This window comes from Boeremia exigua (assembly GCF_020726555.1).
Source record: "Boeremia exigua strain MPI-SDFR-AT-0100 chromosome Unknown C7974scaffold_13, whole genome shotgun sequence".
NCBI lineage: Eukaryota > Fungi > Ascomycota > Dothideomycetes > Pleosporales > Didymellaceae > Boeremia > Boeremia exigua.
Window position 1 is genome coordinate 329624 of NW_025763530.1, and position 17124 is coordinate 346747.

The following is a 17124-nucleotide window of genomic DNA, read 5'->3' on the forward strand; positions in this document are numbered from 1 at the left end:
GAATTGAGTGAAGGAACGCGTCACGTCGTCTCACGGCGGAAATACTTTCAGGTCTCCTTACTCTATCCGCGCAAGCTGTGCGAGACAGTACTGCAGACAGGAAAGCAGGAATTGTGATGATTGAGCTGAATTATGTCCATAGAAGTTAAAGTGCTGATAAGTAGAGCGAACAAAGTGAAGTAGGAAAATGAAATCTTTTGCAGGTCGTTCCGAGACGCATGCAGTGACATGGCATCTTCGAATAGCTGAGTTAGGAAACACAGGTGTACAGAGCGTACTGATATGCCGTAAGGAAATAATGAGTCTAGATCTCGCGGGTGGTGCCGTACCAAAGGTTTGCGCGCCAGCATGAGACCATTGTTCAACAGCGAGGTTGAAAGCTAACCCAAACGAAAGTGTCGAAAAGAAGCACGGTTCGAACGCATGGCTCGACCGTGGAGTTTAAATGGCAGTACGTGCTAATGGTATCGCGTGTCCCCTCTCGAAGCCTTGACGGCACCGACTTTAGGGCATGGTGGTGGTGCCGACGGTGGGCAGGTATCTTTCGACTGTCTTCGTATCGTGCGCAACAACAACAACATCATCCCCAGCTCTTTACATTACTGTGCAACCGCAGCAGCCCCCCTTCTTCTCCGTGTCATCGTCGACACCCATCTTGGCAATGCCGTTCTGATTCTGCGCGCCAGACGGTGCGCCTGTGTATGAGGACATCTCCTTGTTGTATCTGCGGATCTCTCGTACGATATCGTAGAATGCATTGTCAACGTTGATGCGTGATTTCGCCGAGGTCTCGATGAACTTGCAGCCAAACTGTCGTGCCAAGTTCTGGCCCTCTACGCAACGAGTCAGTGAAGTGCATTGCATTGCAAAGTGCGGTGCAGCGTACCTTGTGTCGACACCTGCCTCTCGCCGTCTAGATCGCACTTGTTTCCGACAACGATCATGGGAAAGTAGTCCTTGTCCTTCACACGCAGGATTTGCTGCTGGAATGTCATGATTTCCTCGAAGCTCTGCCTGTCGGTTATGGAGTAGACGAGCAGGAAACCTTCGCCTGTCCTCATGTACTGCTCGCGCATCGCAGAATACTCCTCCTGGCCCGCTGTGTCGAGAACATCGAGGAGAGCAACCTCATCGTCGATGACGCACTGCTTGCGGTACGAATCTGCTCCATGTCAACCCAAGCCCGCAGCACCACCGTTCGAGCTTATTGCGCAGCGCTCAGATGAACTCACCCTCAATCGTCGGATCGTACTCGTCAACGAAGTGGCTCTGGATAAGCTGTATGGTCAAACACGACTTTCCGACGCCGCCGCCGCCGACCACGACGAGCTTGTATTCTCGCAGGAACTTGGAGGCCATCGCGCTGGTCTGGTGTTGATGTTGAGGACGGGAGGGTAAAGAGGAGGCGGGAAGCTGGCCCTAGCACCAAGGGAGGCAAAGGCACGCGCAGGCTGATAAGCGCAACAGTGACGACAACAGATGGGCTCGAGATGAGTGTCCAGGCAGAGATACGGCGGTCGATTGCAACGGCCAGGGGACGCAGTCGCAGTGTTCGAGGAGATGGGAGAGTTCGTCGTTCGGCTTTCATTGCGGATAGCGCTAGTTCTGCTTAGGCCGGCGGCCGTGCGTCAACCAACCACCGAACTCTCCACACCAGTCAGGCGAATGCAGGTGCTGCAAGCCGTGCCGCCGGCGTCCATTTGCAATCGCACGGACGCATTTGCTATCCGGCCTGCATCGCCCAGCGAGTCTGCAGCATCATCGCTGCGCTGTAGGGCGGCTCTTGGAGCGACGCTGCGGTTAGAGCGGCGGCTCTGGGGAACGTCGCTCCTGCGATCTATGCTCTCTCCATTGCGGCACGGGCACGCATGGATCGCGAGCATGCTGCCATCCGCGACGTCGCGCGGCCCCCTAGGCTTCAGGGCGCCATTGACATACCCTGTCCCAGACGGCGCGTACGAGTGCCACAAGCGACTCTTGAAAACGCACATGGTGGTACAACATCACATCTCTACGCACGACCGCCAGCACCACGTTGCCTGCCAGTGTCTGGATGCTACAGGCGAGTGCGACTGGAAATTAGATCATCAATCTCTTCACACATCATACCACTCACATCGCACAATCAAGATGGTGTTATCAGGGTATGTGCCCCATTGGTCTCGGCACTGGCCTAGCAGAGTGGAACGCGGCTCACCTTCTGTGCAGGCTTCGAGAACCCTGACCCCTGAGTTTGGGACCATGCTGACACAGCCCAACGCGTTCACGCAAACTGAAACTAACGGGTCATGTTACATTCACTGCGCTTCTCTACACACACATGAACGCCATCCAGTCTGGCCGACTAGGTGTCCTTGTCTGACGTGTTGCCATCGTCCTGGCCTTCGACTTCCACACGCCTGCCATTCACGTTCTTCTCAACCTCCGGAACTAGGCTCTCCATGAACTCGACATCGCGGCCCACCAAGGTCACTGTGTTGTGGTCCTTGCCCCACCGAGGGTAGCTGCCAACCTTAACACCTCTCGGTTCTGCTTTGGCTGCCAGTTCTGTCAAGTAGCCAGCAACAGCACTCTCGGCCAGAGGCGTTGAGATCAAAATGCGTAGTACTCCCTTGCCCTCTGGATCTGTCAGACGTGGTAGAATGCGAGGCTTCATCCCATCAATCATGGCTTCGAACAGTCTGGGGACGCCGGGCAAGATGTGGACGTTGCCATTGACACAGCTCACAGGCACCCAGAGCGTTTCATTGACAAAGATGACCTGATCCTCATCAGGAACCGCGTCGTCAGTTGGCAACTCAACCATGCGTTTTTTGGCCGTAAGTGCGGCTGAGGGTACATCCCAATCAAAGTTCGGCTGCGATTTGTGCGGCTTCGAGAGACGCTTCATACGCTCGTAAGCTGCGTCATGCAGCTTCAATTGCAAGCCGAAGGCCTTAGCTATAGATTGGTAAGTAATGTCGTCGTGTCTGCAATGCCGTGTTAGCACCTCTTAATCTAGCTCACGCGGATGACTTGCGTTGGGCCAATGCCTCCACTCGTGACAACGAAGTCATAGTTGTTGGACATGCGTTTCACCGCTTCGACAATTTCGCTTTCGTCATCAGCGATGACTTCGACACGACGAAGATTGATCCCCAGAGAGAAGCACCATTTGGCGAAGTAGGCCTGTAACAGTCAGTTGAGGCTCAAGTAGTGTTGCAAGCTGCAGCATACTGAATTGGTGTCTACGGTCTGTCACGTGGGTGTTAGTATGAACAGGTATGAAAGCTCGCGATATGACTTAAGCATACCTTGCCTCCTAATACCTCATCTCCGATAATCAGACATGCTGCGGTGTGAATCAGCCCTTTCTGCTGTGGTGCTGAGCCAGCCATGATCGATGACGTGACTGATGCGACTCCACACCTCGTCGCGGATGAATGCGCAAAGTTCGGAATTGGACGTGAGAGGTGTCGAGCGACCTGCTGGAGCCGGCTAATCATGAGACTCTACAACAAGAACCTTATCCTGGCGTCAATAGATGGGTAGTGGCCTTAAGCAGAGTAAATACAGCAGAGGAGGGCGCGTTCAGGGTTGATGGCGTTAGCGTGCTTTCTGACGTCGCCCATCCCTGCCCCCACCTTCGCACCAAATCATCGTCAAGATTGCTCCGGCCGTACAACATTCTGATCACCCACGAAGCACCGCCGCAAGCTTGCTGCTGTATTCGGTCCCGAAGCTTCACATCTAGACACCTGATAACATGGTAAGTGCCCCCTTCCTCTTGTGCGCCCACACTAACATCTGCACTAGGCTTCCGAGTCGCGACTCTACACCTTTACAACGGAGACGAAGACGAAGCTACGCAAGTTCAGACTGGGCACTTCGCGCGCCAAAGATCCTCAGGCTGTCATTTGTACGATTCTCTCGTGTCCCTAGCCGCCATGCGCCTCCTCTTCCAGACCTAGAGTAAGGCTGATACCGGCGTGGTTCAGACGAGATCGATAAGAAGACACTAGAAATCAGACCTGTCGACGATGAAATATACTCGGATGTTGCATCTGTATCAGACGAGCTGCCAGACCATGCGCCAAGATTCGTGCTGCTGAGCTATCCCCTTACACTCGTATTACTCCCTAGATCGGTGTATGAAAGCAGTTGATTGACAGCATCAGGATTCTGGCCGCCTATCCGTACCATACGTCATGCTATACTACCTACCCATCACATGTAATAGCGAGGTGAAGATGCTGTACGCAGGTGCCAAGGAATTAATGCGCAACACCGCCGAAGTCAACAGGATTATCGAGATTGACAGCGCGGAGGACTTGGATGACATCGAGGACAAGTTGAAAGAATCGTGAGTGGTGGATAGTCACAATATACAACGAGAGATCATACAAATCGCTGGACATGTGTATCACGGACACATGGCATCGCAGTATGAAAAGGTGGTACCAAACGTGCAGGATAGTTGCAACATTCTCAATGACAAGTATTCATCATTTAGACTTGCAACTCGATCAATACATAAGATCGCTCGGCATTGAGCGCTTTTGAGGCTGGCTTATTAAGTGCGTGCGGGAGTCCATCGTACCCATTCGTCGCGGCCACAAGACAACTGATCGCATTTAACAGCATGAAATTCGATCACCAGCGTCGCGACAAGCATAAAAACTCTCAACCCATCCACTTCAGCACTTAGCGTCTCTCTCATTACCGCTATGCCACTATTCATTTCATTTCTCAGATCGGAGATTACAGATGACCACTTCAATTTCCGCATGCGTACACCTCTCCGAACTGAAGACGCATTGCTCAGTACCTAGCTGCAAGTAAATGCAGGAGCTGAGAGTAAGCGCCACGATCACTCAAGAGGATCCCTCCTTTTGCAAGTTACAGTGTAGATGCATTTGACGGAGTTCATGGTTACCAGCGTAAGACGGGTTGCACCGCTTTATTGTGCGTGCTGTTCGGGCGTGCAACTTTAGCAACACCCTCTCGAGATCATCGTGCTTCGACATCTCCGTTCGGTCTTGTCCTGCACACGTCGCACGATACGTGCAGTTTCTGAGATCGTGGTATGTCTCACAGACAAGCGTGGAATGAACTGTCGATTGGATCTTGGGCGATTCAGACTATTAACGCTGTTGAGATACCTGACTTCCCCAAAAATGCCTCCTAGCCATCCATCATCCCGACAAGAACCCGGCGCCAAATCGGGCACTCTTCACCCTCTTAATAGATCACCATCCATCATGCACCATCTGAGTCTCGACCATTCGACCTGACGGATTTGCTGTCACCAATAGCTCAACCCCTATAGCGAACTCGGATCCTGTAAAATGCAAGGCCATACTCTCTTGGCTCGTACTTTTAAGCGCCGTATTTCTGGATGGATCAGTCAAGTCCGGATTTGTGATTAGACGCCTTCTCGGCAGATCTTTACGCCAATATTAATGTGAACTTGTACACGCAGACTCTACCCATTGGCTCTGCAATCCTCTCGCTAGTATTCGACTTTCATCTTACAACAGGCCTACTTCAAACCGAACAAGCGTCATTACGACCCAGAAGCCATGACTTCTGAAAATTAGAAGGACAGATCGAGTCTAACATATCTGCGAGATTTTCACTTACTAGCATCAGGCATGCAAAAATGCGTCAGTGTTTCGGCGTTGCTGGAGACATTTTGTCAATGTTGTGACGGTTCCATCGTACTTGACATTACAGATAAGCTGCTCTCAACACCTAAGTTCAGATCAGTCAAGCATTCAGATAGATTCTTAATTCACACTTCGTTCTCTGTATGCATGTAGTATGGGCAGTAGTTACCCTCAACCCCGACGGCGCGCGCTTACCCTTTGATAGACACGCCAGCGGATGAGGTACTACCACTGCATCGCGAAGATTTTGCCACGCAGGATAGTTTCAGATCGTTGATCGATCATAGTTCTGAAAGAGCATGGTCGGTCGGATGCTTCGGCTGCAGAGGCCCGGAGCGAAGGGTCAAAGCATCAAAATAAAATCCAATTTTCAATCAAGCAATCGACGGCCATGCCTTTCCGTCACCACTAGCTCATTCAACCATCTAAAAACTTTGCTTGATGGGTCAGACTTGTTCCAAGATTGTGCTCAGCGCCATCTCGGAGATTTCGAAAGCTTACCATGTCACGTACATAACTCACTAGATCGCTTTTCAGGTTACGTTGAAGTATCGACGAACGGGCTACTCCCTTCAACTATACTGACATTTCTTTGCAATACCCCATGTTGGTTCGATGTACACCGAGCCGTGTACCCTAAGGATTGATACCATCTTCACACCAACCGCAAAGGCTGAACCGCAGTCATGAACGAAGTATGCCGGATGCCATAGAAGAGTCGCTGTAGTTTAGATACCCCGCCTACCTGTTAGAGAAGTTGATATAGGGCGGACAAGCGCAACTGCATTGGGGAATGACGTCTCGAACATAGACTAAGCCGATTTCAGCCTTCGCCAGATTATGAGAAAGACATGGGTTAAGACATATGGCACAGCAACGTAGCACTGCATAGAGCTCTATTATGTTCTGCTGACCACGAAACATATGCAGCTTGATATACACAGTACGTGCGGATACAAAAGCCTTCTTTAGTAGGTTACCCAAGTAGCAACCGAGGCCAACACTTCGCGATTGCGTATCAGCCAAGCTTTGCTACTATCAGTATCGAGATCCAACCACAGTACATTCGATTGAGTCGGGAATGCGTTGCTAACAAGGGAATTTTGAAGTCAGGCGCCAGGAATTCTACGCCGGATCGTGTCCTGGGTATACGGAGGTGCATACTAGAATGGCACAAGCGGCATCCTTCCGGGATGGTGACTACAGCTCGCGACTATGGCCGCAAAAGATCAAAGGCCACTAGCGGTGCTTCTACAGTAGTATGGTATGTCCAAGAGAGAGCTAGTTCTAGTCGTAGACAGGTGAACCGGTGAGATGGATCATGGCCGGGTCGGGCTCTCAAGAGTCCTTACAAGCCTGTTAGGTAGTATATAAAGTAGTCCTTGGCCAATAGGAGCCAAAGTTGATCGTTGGGAACCTCGGTACAGTGTAAACGCTGCTAGATGATGTCGTTGGGATCATCAAGGACCGAGCGAGTTGCCTGGTAAAATGTACCTAACCGGAATGAAAAGCAACATGCGCACTTTGCCTCGGAACAAAAAGGGAAGGAGTGGGATCAAAAAGTAATGGTAAGAAAGCAATGCCACGTTGAGCGCAAATGATCTCTTTTCTGTGTACATACGAGCATATGTTGGGGAACCGCTAGCCTGCTTTGGGTCTTGTGCTAATGCATGTTAACCATGCGGGACCCCGCATCCTCTTAAGCGCCAGCCACAAAACCTCCGCCTTCCGATCGATGAGGCGTGAACCGACCAACCTTATTTGGTTGGCACATAATCTCGCCCCGTGTTCGTTAAGGCTGGAAGATCTGCGCAGTGTCCCCCCGCGTTGGATGATGCTTCCACTGTGAACTTGCCGCGGCTTGTTTGATATTGATTTTGACTTAGGGACTTTAGCGCACCCGCACCTTCGTCCATGAGGATATAGAGCTGCACACGTACACAGTCTTGCAAACCAGGAGTCGCGCCTGTTAAACTTTCTGTGACGTTTCACCACCTCTTCGCGTCCCCGGCACCCGACAAGCCACAACAGACATCATGGGTCATGCTATGCAAACACCAGGACATGAACCTCACGACGTTGATGTTCGTGATCTCGAAAAAGATGGCAACCACACCGCACATGCTCACTGGCAAGATCGGACACCGCCCAGCGAAGCTGAGAAGAGCGAGCAGTTGGCTCTAGCCCCTACAATTAGTAAGGGTCCAACTGTCCACGAAAGAGTAAGTCGAAACAGTCATCAAGTCTGAAGACGTACTGATAGTAGTCTGTAGATGAATGGTAAACTATTCATGACCTTGACGTGTATGTCTTTCCTCTGGATCGGCTCGCAGATCCCTCTTTTCTTATTTGGCTCTGTCCTGCCTCTCATCTACAACGATATCGGTGGTGTTGACAGATGGGTCTGGTTTGTCATTGGCTATTTGATCCCCAATGCCGCTCTCTGCCCATTTGTTGGTGCACTTTCGGATTTGTTCGGTCGCCAAAAGGTTGCCATTGTAGGGCAGGTATGTCTCATTGTAGGCCCTATCATTACTGCAACCGCAACCTCCATGAACATCGCTATTGGTACGTAAATAAAACAACTCACAGAGACACAATATTGACCACCGTAGCGGGTAATGTCTTCTCTGGAATTGGTGCAGGTCTCAATGAACTCATCGCACTTGCTGGGACAGCCGAAGTCGTGCCTGTGAAGGACCGCGGCAAGTACGTCGGTCTCGTCGTGTTGACAATCTTGCCCTTCTGCCCTTCAGTGCTATACGCTCAACTTATCGCCGAAGCCAGCAACTGGCGTTATAACGGCATCCTTGTTGGCATTTGGAACTTCATCGGCCTGCTCCTTTGTGTCTTTTGTTATCACGATCCATCTCGTCTTACAGCAGAATACACAGCAACCCATGTCATTCAGCGTATCGACTATATTGGTGGTATTCTCAGCATTGGTGGTATCACCTGCTTCATGATGGGCCTTCAATGGGGCGCCTCCCAAGTAAGCTATCCATTATGGATATACTCGAGATGGTTACTGACGTCCGTTTAGTATGTATGGGGAAGCGTACATAACATCGTACCTCTAGTCATTGGCATCATCATGATCGCCGCCTTCTTTGTTTGGGAGTTTTATGCGCCACACCCGATGGTCCCACGGGCATTATTCAAGAAGGCCAAGAAGACTATGGTTGTCATCTTGCTAATCACTTGGCTTAGCGGTGGTAACTTCTTCGTGTTGCTGCTGTTCTGGCCCACCCAGATCTACAACGTTTATGGTAAGGCGACCTTGTGTGCATTTCAAAGAGCATACTGACTTATCCAGGTGATGATCCGATCGGCGTTGGTGTCAGATCCTTACCCATCGGGTTCGGTATCATCGTCGGCGCCGCCATCTGTCTAATTCTCATTCCTGCGACGAAAGGTCGCATCCGCTTGTTGCTCCTTTTCTTTACCGCTTTAATGACTGCGGGCACTGGTGCCATGTCAATCTCGACACCGGACAATCTCAATACCATGTACGGTCTTGTCACTCTGGCTTCTCTCGGTGTCGGTGGCGTGATCATTCCATGTTCTATCATTGCGCAGATTGCATGCCCAGATGAACTCATCGCGACTGTGACCGCGATCACGCTCAGTCTGCGTTACATCGGAGGTGCTATCACATTTGCGATAGCCTCTAATCTGTTCTACCACAATGTCACCATCTATGCAACCCAGATTGTGGCTACTGAGACGATTGCTGGGAAAGCCATCGTTAACCCTTTCAGACCTGAAGGATTGGCGCTCATTAAACACATGACCGAGCTTGTCTCCAATGCTCAATTCGTCCAGCTGCGCGAGATATTGGCTACAAACTCTTTAATTCTGGACAGGAATAGTTACAGCATCATCGTTACAAGCGCACAAGAAGCTTTTTCTCTTGCATATCGGTGGCCATACTGGATTTCCATTGCGTTCGGAGGAGCCTGTTTCATCTTGAGCATTTTTGTTGGAGACATCGGTGCTTTATTGGACGGTCACATCGCCGCCGCTGTCTAGTTGAATGCGGAGGACATACCGCTGATTTCCCCTGCTACGGGTAGACATGTTCTCATATATCCGAACTCGAATTTACGTACATGTCACGCATTATATGACTCAAGATTCGCAAGTCTTGAATCGTTTGAACACTGCCTCTCATGTCCACGTAAAGTCTGAAACTCGCACAGCGGCAGTCATGTCGCGGTTCCTATGGTATGCATTGAGCTTGAGGTACTTGGAAGAAGTTGACTCGTTTCGAATGACCAATGCGCCACTTCTGCTTATCAGATCTGTTTGATACGCCGGTGGCAGCCACAATCAAGAACGCACGCAATATTGACAACTCCAAATATTTACTGAGGTAAAGTGTACTCTAGCTGAATCGCGTTCAGCCGCTGATACATTGCCTGCCTACTTTCGCTTGATCTCACCTTGAGCCCTCGCCAAGACCGCTAGCACACACATTGGGAGCTCGAGCAGCAGAAGAGTTGCATTGTTTCCAACCTGATCTATCAATAAGGCATACAAAGGATCAGACTCACCAAATCGATTTCCGAGTCGTGACCGCACAGACGGAAGCAACACGCCATGTGAGCAGCCTGAGCACCGAGATCTGCGTGGACCGGCTTCAACAAATATGTGGAGAAGGAAACTAATCATCGCACAGTAAGTGCTCAACTGCGGAGAAAGCTCTTGCAGCACGGCAACTTTCAAGTGCCATATACTTTGTCGACGGCAACAGTTGCACTTTAGGAGAGACGCGGAGATCCCGTTGCCTGAACTAACGGGTTGATTGTGAGTTGTTCTTCTCGAAAACATACAGTCCAAAACATGTTTGTGACACTAACTAGGTACGTCTGTCAGTGAAAAGGTATAACATAACAACATGGGTCAGGTGGCATACCTACATCCAAAATTCTGCATCGGCTCGCCACGTTACGCCCGATCTGCTGTTGTATCAGATATCCACTAAGGGAATCGTAGTCATGTCAATTGGCATTGCTCGATCCAATTGCATCCGCACAATGTGGCAGAGGCCTTTCAAATGTTGTTGCCATGATCTGAACTTGACAGTCTTAATGGGTTTCGGACGGTAGTATCTCCATCACTGTGGAATCTGTCTCAGAGATGAAGCTGCGACTAGGAATAATTGAAAACAATGAACGAGGACTTGCCCTGATGAACTAAGTTCGCATTCATAATCATCCTTGGGCTACATCTGCTATGATAATGTCTTAATGCTATCATCTCTTTGTGCGTTTCTTAGAAGAGCATTTGGATAAACGAGCACACATGCGATCTAATGTTTGTGTGGCCAGAGGGGAAGCCTTCTGTGGTTCACAGACGCCTTGCACATACACTGTGCAATTGCTATCATCCTATGCCGAGCCCTGAAGAATGTAGAATAAAAGTAATTGCTTGCAGCAGCAGTTGCTGTGGCTCTACGATACAACGAGAATTGTGTAGGCGCACACAGGCGCCAAAACTCGATATACCTCTCCCCAAAGCTTGTCCGTGGGCCCCAAAGATGGATTGGTAATAATCTTGTGATGGGTGTCGGCTTACTACGGATATTGGCAAGCATTACTGCAACAGCTGCGTGAGTCAATCTGATGTGAAGACCGCTAGTCTAACAGCTGATGAATGGATCGTGAGAAAGACAACCACCCTACTAAATTAATGACTACGCTAAGTGGAAAATGTCATGATCAGGGTTGGACGGCATGACTGGTCTCTTTTGGAATTCACCGTTAGTGGCCAGTCTTGGATGCCTAAATAAGCATACGCCCACCCTTGACATCCTTTGGGCTGTTGGCAAGCGCGGCTGCAATTTTTTCACTTGCAAATTGACTCAGCTCCAGTACCCGTGAGGCCTCCGCACCGCAATTCTTGTACATTAGATAGATATGATCGCGATCATAGGTGCAACAAGCATCAAAACGTCCATTGGTTTGTCTGGCGTTTTGCGATTCGTTCGGCATTTCGTTGCAGCCTCCGTTGACGTACAACACCAAGATGCCTGCCTCAGTGCCTCGGTACATATCATGTTCGCGCAAAAAGGCTAGACAGGGGCACGAGCGGAGCGAACTGACCACTCACAGAAGACACCTGTATCTGCAACCGTCCTAACAGATGTATTGGCTCCGACCCAATTTAGCAGTCGCGATTTTAAAGCATGCTGCACTTGCCTTGCCCACGACAAGAGTTGATAAAAATCCATCTCTGAGCCATCGTAGGATCAACGCAGCAGAGTTGCCGACATCGTGCCACATATTGGCACAACAACGAGGGCAGGTACCACTGGCGCAATCATGTAAATTGAATGGCCAGATGCATTCAGGCGCCTACAGGATCCGATCTGTAACAACATGCTGTCCGGCGCATCTCCACCGTTGAGGTTTTACAGCTTGGCAACTGCCTCGTGTGGACGTCTCGCCTTAAACCAAGACGTCGTCTTCCAATCGTGCGCCTTATGACCACGATGTGGATCTTTGGCGTCGCTCCAAGCGAAGTTGAGGTCTTGTCATCCAGGGGTCAACAACCTCAGGCTTGCTCTTCTGAGGTCACCGGTGGGATGCCTTACACACTTCTGTCATGACCTCCCGCCATGAGGTGAGGAGCGGGTATGATCTTGCATGGGGTGCATTCTCCTGATTCTATTCTCGACTTCCTGCGTCTTATGTCTGTCGCCCTACTCTCACTCTTCTTTCTTTCGCCTTTGGGCTCTAGTAAACTTCCTCTTTTTCAAGTGGAACCAGTCATTACCAGTGTCAGATTCATACTTTGCGTTGATAACATTCGCTTACAGTATCCGCTCGTTCTTCAAAAACCCCGATTCTTTATACCAAGGTACTCTGAAGGCCCGTAAGAACTTGCAGCATGCTCTTTGTCAAGACCGTCGCCTTCGCCGCGGCTTTCGTGCCACTTGTGAGTGCTCATAGCACCACTGGACTTCCTAAGATCATGGGACTCGATCTCCTCGACCGAAGGGCGGAAAACCTGATTGCCAATCTCAACCTCGGAGGACTTTTGGGTTCCGACGTCCATGACAGCTCGGCCCTGAAAGTACGCAAGGACGATCGCGAATGTGGTGAAGGAATAGGGTCTTGCCCTCAGGACAAATGCTGCTCAAGCGTTGGCTGTGTGTGTAATGTCCCTAGGTTATTGTTATAATACTGACAGACTGCAGATTGTGGAACCAGTAAAGCTCACTGCTACTCGCCCGGTTGCCAGTGGAAGTACGGTCCTGCATGCGCAGAGAACCATCCTCCCGAAGGAGCAAATACGTCGTCAATCCCACGCCCGAAGCTTGGATCAGTTCCTTATGGTGGGACAGGTGTATACAAGTGCAAGAACCCCGGCACTGTCGCCCTAACTTATGATGATGGTCCACACCAAGATTTCACAGAGAACATCCTTGATCTACTGAAGAGCTACAATGCAAAGGCGACCTTCTTTGTTACAGGTAACAACATCGGCAAAGGACAAATCGACAAGACAGAAGAGCACATCAATGCAATCAAACGCATGGATACAGAGGGCCACCAAATTGCTTCGCATACATGGACACATCAAAACCTATCGGATATCTCGTCTGAGGATCGCAAAAATCAGATCTGGTACCTGGAGATGGCCCTGAACAACATTGTTGGAAAAATCCCGACGTATTTGCGCCCGCCTTACATCGATTGCAAAGATGCCTGCCAGCAAGATATGAGCGACCTTGGCTACCATCTCATCTACTGGGATGTCAATACCGATGACTACCAACAAGTAAATTCGAGCAGGATTCAGAACTCAAAGGACTGGTTCACAGGCAACATAACTAAGAGCGGCGCCACACCAGAGAAGAACGAATGGCTCACTATCTCGCACGATATCATCGAACAGACTGCAAACAACCTCACAGAGTACATGCTCTCAACCATCACAAAGCTTGGATACAAGGCGGTCACTGTAGGCGAGTGTCTTGGTGACCCGGAAGAGAATTGGTACCGTCGATTCGAAGACTCTGCCCAACGTGCAACAAACACATCAACTTCAGTAAGTGCACGCTCTAGTATAAATAGGATATAGTGTCGAATATGTTACTAATTGATGTGCAGACTAGTTCGCCATCAGGCAGCAGCGGGATCACAAAGCCAACCGGCTCAGCTCAAGGTCCAAACGGTACTTCCGGTGGTGCTCTACCCGAACAATCTTCAAGCTCTGCTGTTAGCACAATGCAGACCTTACAAAGCCTATCTAGCTTCCTGATTTTAGGATTACTTACTTTTTCAGCACTACTATAGTAAATAGCTATCTTATATAATAGTATACAATAACTTCTATATTATAGATAGAGGGCCTTAGGTTATTATACAAGGTTTTTAATACTATATTCCTGTATTCTATACTTAAATAACAAAATTATCATAGTTAACAATTTATTTAATAGTTAGTCTAAAACCCTAAGAAGATATTATAACAAAAGTTTAATGCCTAAGATTCTTTAGATACTTCTTAACATTTTGAAATTAGATCTATAAAAAATTCTAGAACACAGTAGAGATGCTTGCGCACTACTAGCCTTTTAAACAGGTTACGCTAATATACTGCTGATATCTATGACCAGTCACCCTCGTCTTCAAGGGTCTCACCGCGGTCTGATGCGTCTAACAACTCCTTTACAGTCCATGGCTTATATTTGTAGCCAGGTGGCGAGTTAGTATTCTCAAATGGAGCGCCTGAGAGGATGTGTTGAGCGCAATCATGGAAGTTGTCGTACGCATACTGTTCCGGGTCATGATAGGTCAGCCAGTCCCCAACCATCTTTTGCATCGGTTTATAGCCTGGGTCTTGCCTTTCCCACTTGGTGTTGTGAAACATCTCGCGGTTCTTAAAGCCCAGCTTCTGGGCGCAGGAGACTCGCTCAAATCTGTAGCATGTCGTCAATCAGTCGTATCATGCTAAGAACCATTGGGTCTTACCTCAATTTGTTGTGGACTCTGGTTGCAAGAGGCACGTCATCCTTTCCTGCAATTTGCAAACAGGCTGCAAGCGAATAAGCGTCCTCCATTGCCATTGTGCCGCCACTGAAGGAAGTCGGGAGGAAAGGATGGGCTGCATCACCGAGCTGCACTACACGGCCACCTGTTGAAGCCCACTGCGGTTGTGGGTTGCGCCACATCAACTTCCAGTCCAGAACTTCGTTGTTTGGCGTGGATTTGATGATCTCAGTCACTAGTGGATCCCATCCTTCAACTGCCTTCAGGGCCTTGTCAGTTGTCGTAGTTCTGGACCAAGTTTCCGTAGCTGTGCTGTTTTCGTCCTAATTGTAGTTAGTAAGGTTATCAAACGAGAGGCCCGTAACATACTTTGCACGTGAGAAGCCAGCACAGCTGATCCCCATTCTTGCTGATAGGCAAATGCGCTCCTGGACCAATATACATGTAGCCCTGATCATGGCGATCCGCGAAGTCCTTCGCAATGACAGGATTGTTGAGTGCTGGACCTATGGGAAAGGAGATACGATACATGATGAAGCCAGAGCTGATCGGTTCATCTCTGTTGCCATCAATAATAGCGCGGGACCTCGAACCAACACCATCGGCTGCGACGACAACATCGCTTGTGAGCTTCTGTCCGTCTCCAAGACTTACTCCACCAATATCAGAGGTCTCAAAGAACTCCACCGCTCGAGTTTCGAACGTAATCGAGATACCGAGCTCTTTAGCATAGGTGTAGAGGAGGCTGTGGAGCTTTCTTCGATAGATACTGATAGATGGGTTCTTGGAGTCTCCAGGCGCATGCATCTCGATAGGGGTGCCATCGAACTTGCGTAATTCGAAGAGCGGTGAATACGCCACTTCTGCTACACGTTCCATGAAGCCTGGCCACTTCTTCGGAGTATGGAGAGCTGGAGTTGTAATCATGATTATTTCGCCTAGAAATCTGTTGAGCGACGCTGCACCTGAATGAAGGCTTAGACTGACTGACCGGAGTACTGTCCCTCAGGGGAGCGCTCAATTACTCGAACATCATGACCTTTACGATGGGCCTCGATGGCGAAAGTAAGACCTCCAATACCAGCTCCCACTACGAGTACAGAGATACCTGTTGCAGGTTGCCTGGTAAGTTGGCTGATCTGTGTTTCAGACATTAGGTAGGATTCAATGATCGTGTGGGGAATATGATGAGCTGCAACTGCGTGTTGTGGTCATCACATAGAGTCCATTTCTGTACTTATACCCAGGTAGGCTGGTAAACGCAGCATTGCGAGACTTGAGAGCTCTATATCGGACGAAACCTGGCGGCTCACAGCATGACTGCGCCGAAAAGTTTGGTGCTTGTTGGTCGGTGTGGATACGCCGGTAATGAATTATACCCACCGATTTCAGAGAATGTCCAGGGGCTTACAATATAAAGATGTTAAAAGCGGAGCAACACTATTTCAGATTGAGGGATCAGCAACAATTGACCCTTGATAATGCTTAGAGAGAGGTGTGCATGCCTCACCTGTGTAAGGCGGTGTCAGTGGTCGGAACTTAGCTCGTACCACACGGCTTGTACCACACGGCTCGTACCACACGGCTCGTACCACACGGCTCGTACCACACGGCTTGTACCACACGGCTCGTACCACGCGGTTCGGGCCATGCGGTTCGGGCCATGCGGCTCAAGTTGCACGTAGGGAGCAATGTCGCCCTGCGCTTTAAGAGGAACAGTGTATTAACGCTAGGTAGTTTCGAATAGATGTCTAGAAGATTGCTACCTAGGTATAATACTACTTTAACTTTACTACCTAGGTATAGAAAATTTAGAATCTTTTCTCTATACTATATAACTTTGTATAGAAAGCTAGAAGACTTAGGTAGCTAATTAAGTATAAAAGTAAGTTATTAATTTTATTTATTATTATATTTACTAAGTAGATTAGTACTTATACTAATATAAAGTACTACTAAAGAGGCTATACTACTAAAGAGGCTACTTTATCTTAGCACTATAAATACTATATATAATCTAAGTAATTACTTACTTCTCTCTTATATACCTATATATAACGCACTTTTATTAGATATAGAATCTTTTTCTATATCTTTCTAGTATATATATATATTATACCTAGTTTTCTTATAGTTACTATAGTGCTATTAACCTAGTTAGGCTCTTTTATATCTACTACTAATATATACTCTTTTTAATACTATATAAGCTATAGCTATACTTTTAGCTATAGAGGCTACTACTTTACTATACTCTATTATACTACTATTCTAGATCTACTTTCTTTTCTAGGTTTTTTACTTAGTAAGTACTACTAATTACTCTTCTAGCTTATAGATATAAGCTAATAATATAATATTCTTATATAGTATAAGCTTACTACTTTTTATAAGCTATATAAATTATTCTCTTACTACTTCTAGTAATTATATAATAGCTTACTTTATAAGCTTTACTTATAACTTAAATTTAT

At 48.5% G+C, this 17124-nt stretch overlaps 6 protein-coding genes across 6 annotated transcripts; 3 read left to right on the plus strand and 3 right to left on the minus strand.

Annotated features, from left to right (window-relative positions):
- Nucleotides 1-472: 472 nt before the first annotated feature.
- On the minus strand, nt 473-1459 carry C7974DRAFT_67171 (ras family-domain-containing protein). The gene is made up of 3 exons (XM_046147058.1): nt 1233-1459; nt 887-1162; nt 473-833 (listed from the first exon to the last, which is right to left on the minus strand). The coding sequence occupies exons 1-3, from the start codon at nt 1357-1359 to the stop codon at nt 595-597; spliced, it is 642 nt and encodes a 213-aa protein (XP_045992031.1). The 5' UTR covers nt 1360-1459; the 3' UTR covers nt 473-594.
- Nucleotides 1460-2344: 885 nt separating this feature from the next.
- On the minus strand, nt 2345-3377 carry C7974DRAFT_321241 (MoaB/Mog domain-containing protein; the record flags this gene model as incomplete). Its single annotated transcript, XM_046138795.1, has 4 exons — nt 2345-2989; nt 3016-3168; nt 3217-3234; nt 3294-3377. 4 exons carry the CDS (start codon nt 3375-3377, stop codon nt 2345-2347), a joined length of 900 nt encoding a protein of 299 aa, XP_045992032.1.
- A 203-nt stretch (nt 3378-3580) lies between these two features.
- On the plus strand, nt 3581-4542 carry C7974DRAFT_404125 (uncharacterized protein). The gene is made up of 4 exons (XM_046142916.1): nt 3581-3748; nt 3796-3898; nt 3978-4108; nt 4158-4542. The coding sequence occupies exons 1-4, from the start codon at nt 3746-3748 to the stop codon at nt 4344-4346; spliced, it is 426 nt and encodes a 141-aa protein (XP_045992033.1). The 5' UTR covers nt 3581-3745; the 3' UTR covers nt 4347-4542.
- A 2834-nt stretch (nt 4543-7376) lies between these two features.
- C7974DRAFT_443851 (major facilitator superfamily domain-containing protein) lies at nt 7377-9757 on the plus strand. Its single transcript, XM_046145474.1, has 5 exons — nt 7377-7870; nt 7922-8216; nt 8264-8640; nt 8692-8917; nt 8965-9757. Exons 1-5 carry the CDS (start codon nt 7685-7687, stop codon nt 9678-9680), a joined length of 1800 nt encoding a protein of 599 aa, XP_045992034.1. The 5' UTR covers nt 7377-7684; the 3' UTR covers nt 9681-9757.
- A 2533-nt stretch (nt 9758-12290) lies between these two features.
- Nucleotides 12291-14041, plus strand: C7974DRAFT_67322 (uncharacterized protein). The gene is made up of 3 exons (XM_046147060.1): nt 12291-12804; nt 12853-13706; nt 13769-14041. The coding sequence occupies exons 1-3, from the start codon at nt 12543-12545 to the stop codon at nt 13952-13954; spliced, it is 1302 nt and encodes a 433-aa protein (XP_045992035.1). The 5' UTR covers nt 12291-12542; the 3' UTR covers nt 13955-14041.
- Nucleotides 14042-14247: 206 nt separating this feature from the next.
- Nucleotides 14248-16161, minus strand: C7974DRAFT_344738 (uncharacterized protein). Its single transcript, XM_046139343.1, has 4 exons — nt 15642-16161; nt 15020-15588; nt 14633-14973; nt 14248-14580 (listed from the first exon to the last, which is right to left on the minus strand). The coding sequence occupies exons 1-4, from the start codon at nt 15802-15804 to the stop codon at nt 14268-14270; spliced, it is 1386 nt and encodes a 461-aa protein (XP_045992036.1). The 5' UTR covers nt 15805-16161; the 3' UTR covers nt 14248-14267.
- Nucleotides 16162-17124: the final 963 nt, after the last annotated feature.